The sequence below is a fragment of the Meles meles genome, chromosome 8, assembly GCF_922984935.1.
Source record: "Meles meles chromosome 8, mMelMel3.1 paternal haplotype, whole genome shotgun sequence".
In the NCBI taxonomy this organism is placed as follows: Eukaryota; Metazoa; Chordata; class Mammalia; order Carnivora; family Mustelidae; genus Meles; species Meles meles.
The window spans coordinates 17248612-17255421 of NC_060073.1; the positions used below are offsets into that span (position 1 = coordinate 17248612).

At 36.2% G+C, this 6810-nt stretch overlaps 1 protein-coding gene across 1 annotated transcript; it reads right to left on the reverse strand.

Annotated features, from left to right (window-relative positions):
• On the reverse strand, positions 1 to 927 carry LOC123947962 (olfactory receptor 4S2-like). The gene has a single exon (XM_046014314.1). The coding sequence runs from the start codon at positions 925 to 927 to the stop codon at positions 1 to 3; it is 927 nt and encodes a 308-aa protein (XP_045870270.1).
• Positions 928 to 6810: the final 5883 nt, after the last annotated feature.

Below are 6810 nucleotides of genomic sequence, written 5' to 3' on the forward strand. Positions count from 1 at the left end.
TCATTTCCCTTCAAACCGTGTGTCTCGGTACCACATCTTCCTCATGGCATTCTTCATGTCTGTGTTTCTCAGCGTGTAGATGAAAGGGTTGAACATGGGAGCAAACATGGTGTAAAATAGGGCAAAAACTTTGTCATTACTGACAGAATCAGCTGTGGGGACATACGTGAAGCTGAGGGGCAGGAAGAACAGGAACACAACAGTGATGTGTGAGCCACAGGTGGAGAGGGCTTTACGGCAGCTCTGGGATGAGCGTGTCCTCAGGGTGGACAGGATGATGATGTAAGAAATTACCAAGGCAACAAAGGTCACAACGGATATCATTCCCGTGGTGGTAATGACCACAATAACCAACAGACTGGTGTCTGTGCAGGCCAGCTTCAGCAAAGGGAAAATATCACAGAAATAGTGATCTATCTCATTGGGGCCACAGAAGGGAAGATCAATAATAATCAATACCTGCAGGATTGAATGGAGAAATGCTCCAAGAATTGAGGCCATCAAAAGGACATAGCACACCCGTCTGTTCATGATGACCATATAGTGAAGGGGTCTGCAGATGGCTGCATAACGGTCATAGGCCATGGCCACCAGGATGAACATCTCAGTGGCACCAAAGAAGTGGGCGTAAAACATCTGGGCCATGCAGCAGTCGTAGGAGATGGTCTTCTGCTCAGCCAATAGGTCTGTGATCAGTCTGGGAGCCACTGTGGAAGTGAAGCAGACGTCCATGAAAGACAGGTAGCTCAGGAAAAAGTACATGGGCTGTTCACGAAGGCGGCTGCCTCTGATGGTGAGAAGAATGAACAGGTTTCCTGACAGAATCACAATGTAGCAAAGTGAGAACACCACAAAGCAGGCGACCTTTACATCTTCATCACTAAAAAGTCCTAAGAGGATAAATTCTGTGATGTTTTCATGTCCCATTGCTTCTGTGGGTTTGATCATGTAGAGGAGAAGTTAATGTACTGAAAACAGTCAACTTCTAAAACTATTGATTTATTTTAAAAGTGATTCATATATTCAACAAATATATCTTGATAATTTATTATGATACAAACACCATAGTGAGTGCTAAGGGTACAGAAAGCAGTGTGCAAAATACACACAATCTATACCCTCTATGTATGTAGTTCATTAGAGTAGACGTATACTAACAATACTACTATGAACAAGAGGATGAATAATTTAGAAGATGAAATGTTGGGTTTTTTCCTTAAGTCAATCTTGAGGTGCAATTTCAGTAGTATACCTTAAGAATGATTTTTGAATCTCTGGTTCAAAACAACATCGAGGATTTCTGTTCTTCAAGGGGAGTCTTATCGTTCGCAATTGTTCCCAGGTGACTAAATTTGTGCTGAATCCTGGAAGTTCAGTAACATCTTTAGACATCAGTGAGCTCATAATTTTATTCTTTTAAGATTTTATTTTTATTTGACAGAATGAGAGAGAGCACAGGCAGGGGGAGTGGGAAAGGGAGAAGCAGGCTCCCCACTGAGCAGGCAGCCCAATGTAGGGCTCCATACCAGCACCCTGGAATCATGCCCCAAGCCAGAGGCAGCTGCTTAACCAACTGAGCCACTCTGGTGCCCTGAGTTACTAGCTTTTAATGTTAGATCTCCAGGTGCCAATTTCAGAAAGTGCTTTTACCACCTTTTCATGAACATTGGGCAATGGTCAGATCTTTGGGGAAAAGTGTTGCTGTACTGTACAGGGTTATAGCATATTTGTGGCTTCCTAAAATTGACTTCATTTCCCCGTTCACTTTCCAGCCTAACCCGGGAGTTTTCATCCCTTCATGTCTGTCCCACCTTCTGGTACTTCCCAGTACGACAGCATCCTTGGAGGGGCAAATTGCCTCCAAAGATTCTTTTTCACTAGTTCTGCTATCCCACCTTTTATTTCTTTGAATTGAGCCACTTTCCTGACTTAACAGGCTCATGATAGGCACATGGATCCCAATCCTGAAATATTTTAATTAAAAAGGACATGCTTTTTGGTGCAAAGTATTAAACTGTACCTCTTACTTTACTTTGGCAAAAAAAAAAAAAATGTATCACAAAACTGTTAAACTCAGGGCACCTGAGTGACTCAGTGGGTTAAAGCCTCTGTTCAGTTCAGGTCATGATCCCAGGGTTCTGGGAACAAGCTCAATATTAGGTTCTCTACTCGGTGGAGAGCTGGCTTTCCCCTCTCTCTCTGCCTGCCTCTCTGCCTACTTGTGATCTCTGTCTGTCAAATAAACAAATAAAATCTTAAAAAAAAAAAAAACTGTTAAACTCATTGCCCAAGTGGACAAAACATTAACTCTACACACTGATAAAATGTACCAGCCTGTTCTGAAAGGTTATTACAGCAACTGAACAATCCTTTTTAGAAAAATCCACATTGAGCATACAAGCATATTTTTAATAGGGTTTTAGGGAGTTTGTGGGCTTTTTGGGTTGAATTCCATCCATGAACCACACATTAACAAACTATAGCCTAATTTCTCACAAAAATCTCGGAAAATATGACTGTCACATAAGTAAAACCAGTAATAGTAATTCTGGATTATTTTTTTTTTTAAATAAGCAGTTCAAGATCATTTTATCTGTGAGTTATCTATTCTGTCCTTAAAAATAGAATTCCCTCATTGAATACAGAATTGTATTAAAATATATAGAAAGATTGTAACAAGTTAAAAGATTATACCATGTTTATAGTTAGGAAAGGTCACTATAAGAAAGATGTCAATTCTTCACAAATTAATCAATACATGCAATAATTAAAAGTTCTGACAAGCTTTTTCATGAAAAGCTGATTCCAAAATTCAGAAAGAATTAAAACACAGAGTAGTTAAGCTGACTTTTTCAAAGGAAGAACAAAGAAAATAGATATACCTTCCAGATTTGAAGTACCTTATCAAGACATGGCAATTAAAACATTGTGGGTATGGGTGCTTGGGTGGCTCATTAAGTTGAGTGTCCAACTCTTGATTTTGGCTCATTCCATGCTGCCAGGGTGGTGAGATCAAGGCCCATGTTTGGATTTACATTCAAGAGAGTCTGACATTCTCTCACCCTCTCCAGCTCCCTTTACCCCTCTTGCTCTTGCTCTCTCTATTTCCCAAAAATAAATAAATATCAAAAACACAGTTCTATGTAAAGACATTGCTGAGTTTAAAGATAATCAATAATTAACACATATATATGGGAATTTATTTCATATTTAAGTTGAAATTTATATTGATATGAACTCTACATAATTCAAATTGAGGTGAATTTTAGTAGCTGATGTTAAGAATTTGAATCTTCATCTGAATATAATATACCTCACAAGGTACAAAACATTATGATCCATATGGGTGAAATATACAAATGTATGGAACAAAAGTATAAAAAGTTTTTAGAAATAATGATAATGGGTTTCTTTCTTATGTAGGAATATTTTTAAAACAAACACAAAAGGAAAATTCAAAAAAGGATGTAAAATCTATTTTTAAACCTTCTATATGACACAACTTCATATACATCAAACATTTTTTATAAGTGGCAAATGGGAATAAATATTTATAAATCCTATAAAATCAATCACATAAGACAAATAGCCCAATTTTCTAAAAAAGCAAAGTACTTGGCAAGGCAATGCACAGAAAGGAAATCAGAACTGTCCAAAAGCATATATAAAACTATTCAACATCATTAGAATCATTGAAATGTAGATTCAACAAGAATGAGCTACTATAGTCCCACTCATCAACTTCATACAAATAAAATTTAAAAGGCTGTCCATTGGGAACCTGGGTGGCTCAGTCACTTAATTGTCTGCCTTCAGATCAGGTCATGATCCCAGGGTCCTGGGATTGAGCCCATGTCCAGCTCCCTGCTAAGCGGGCAGTCTGTTTCTCCCTCTGCCACTCTCCCTGGCTTGTGCTCTCTCTCTTGCTTGCTCACCCTCTTTCTCTCTCAAATATATAAATAAAATCTTTGAAAAGTAAACAAAAAATAAAAATAAATTTAACAAGTTTGTCCATTAAAATTTTAATGAGTGGCCCAACAAAACTACTTCAGAGAACATACAAAAGGATATTCTTCACAGAGTCTTTCAAATTTGGAAACTAGAAGTGATCTAAAACCTGACCATAGAATGGAAATAAGGGATGGTATCTTACCATTACAGAAAACTAGACAAATTTAATGTTTGATCCTTGTGAAACCTATACCATGATAGAAAACACTAAGACACACTTTAATATGGAAAAAATAATAAAGTGCCCCAAAATAGTCACAATATGAAAACATGCATGTTAAAAAAAATCACAGCCACAGAATATCATGTAGTTTCTATGAGAACCTCTGTTTTTATAAATTAATAGAAAAAAGTGTGGAAGGAAGGATTTACTTCTCAGAAATAGAGGAGGTGATGGCCAAAGTAGATTCTAGGGTTATTCAATATTTTAAATTCTGTATGTAAGAGATTCTATTTCATTATTACTTCTTTAATTAAAGTTAATTTTAAAAGCCATCATTTTATAGTACATTTTAAGAGGAACACGACACACAAAAAATGAAAGGAGACACAATAAAAAGTGAACCTTTATGGGAATCAGTAAAATTAAATACCTTTTTTTTAATCACTAATTACTAGGTTGTTTCCTCCATGACTTTATCAAGTTTAGACATAGATGCTCTTCCTCAAGCACCATATGTCATCACCTGTCATAAAAATGTAAATATAACTAGACAGGTACATAAACCCAACTCCCACACACCTTCACAAGAACATATTTGATATAAGGAAACACAACTATATCTGTAGCTCTTTTAAACCTCTATCTGGATTTGGTCTTTATTTCAGCACTAGCACATCTAGCTCTACTTTTTATAACCCTGATAGGATTTAAAGAAACTTCAAGGCGATTGATTAAATATCTAGCTGTTATTACTGAGGACTCAAGTTCATAATTTGCTCTTTCATGGTTCCTTGTTTTGCTGAGCCAACTCTAACTCTTATTTTTGTTTTAACAGAAGGAAACAACAAATCTGCAACACAGATTGCTGCATACCAGGATATGTTGTGCAAAAGGTTAACAACCTCTCGTATGTATGGAATGAGTAGAAATGCTGTCATTTTCAAACTTCTGATTACCTACAATCTTCATTTCTGCTGCAACAAGTTCATTAAGGAAATCTACACCAGACAGCATCATCAAAGGGGCGTCAGGACACTGATGTTCACTCTGCCTTACCACAACTTTCATAAAAGCATTAAAAGGGAGGGAAACAAATAACCCCTGATTTTCAGGATCATCTTGGTGTCTTTAGTCTCAAAGAAAATATTTCTTTTTTTTTTTTTCCATTTTATTTATTTTTTCAGCGTAACAGTATTCATTCTTTTTGCACAACACCCAGTGCTCCATGCAAAACGTGCCCTCCCCATTACCCACCACCTGTTCCCCCAACCTCCCACCCCTGACCCTTCAAAACCCTCAGGTTGTTTTTCAGAGTCCATAGTCTCTTATGGTTCGCCTCCCCTCCCCAATGTTCTTAGGACACAACACTGACTGGCTCATCTTCAATTCTTTAAGTGAAATTGGCTACTGTATTTGCAAGAGAGACAGGTTATCATGGTGGTAGAGAGTGCTTGAATTTAGCTGAATGCATTCCAATATATGGTCCACTAAACCTGAATAATCTTAGGCAAGTTATAAACCTTCTGAGTCTTGTTTTTTCATCTATAAAACAGTGATAATAGTACTTATCACATAGGATTCTTGTGGGGATCAAATTAAAATATTCATTATAAAACAGTGAGCTACAGATATGTGCATATAATACATCATAAGAATAACTATGAACTCTTATTAATTTAAAAATGACTAATATTCTCTAAATGCTTCACAGTTTACAGGACAAAGGGAGCTCTGGGAACACATTTTCTTCAATGAGTTTAACCTACCACTGAATATAGATTTTTATAGAAGTTATAAAAGTGTTTTGACAAGTAACCACTACTGAAAATCCCAAACTAATGACCAAGACTTGTGATAGGACACAGGATTTCCCATTTCACAGATGGAAGAACTGAAATCAAAGTAAAAATTTATTCATGAAGACCTTCAACAACCTACAAAAGATAATCTCTCTCTTATTTAGAGTAAGTGAAGCAAACACTTAAAGAAAATAAATATTTTATCCCTCTATTTTACTTAGGTCTTTTTCACATTTCCGTAGGTTTTTTTAAAAAAAATAATATATATCAGATCTATCTTTGTTAGAGAGATAGTCATCAATTATATAAATTGAACTTCTCCACCTGTGGTCCCTGACATTTTCTTCCATATAACCCTTATTCATTTCAAATATCAGGGATTATTGCTCAGTATTACAGACTCATGGGACAGTGAGGCAAGAAATGGAGGTTCTTCTCCTGATCTGCCTCTCCCTGATTATGGTATTTAGGAAAAAGTTCCTCACATCTGCTTGGTATCTATTTCCTCTTAAGAAAATAGCAATTGTAGTTTTCATGGATCCTTCCACTTGCAAAGAATTAATATTTTTTAATCAATTGATTTCCTAACTTATTTACCAGTTTATCAGAATTATCAATTAATTTTTCCATCATTTTCTTACACTCATTATTCTCTTTATTATATTGTTTATATTATTCTCTTTATATTATTTTCCAGACCTTTGTTTGTTTGGTTTTTTATCATTGCTTTTCTGTCCAAAGAAGAGTACATAACATTCCACAATTTCTCCTAGCCTCCTGATGTAACAGCTAAAGAGTCCTATGTTTGAAACCAGGATTTCAAAATAGCATTCTCAT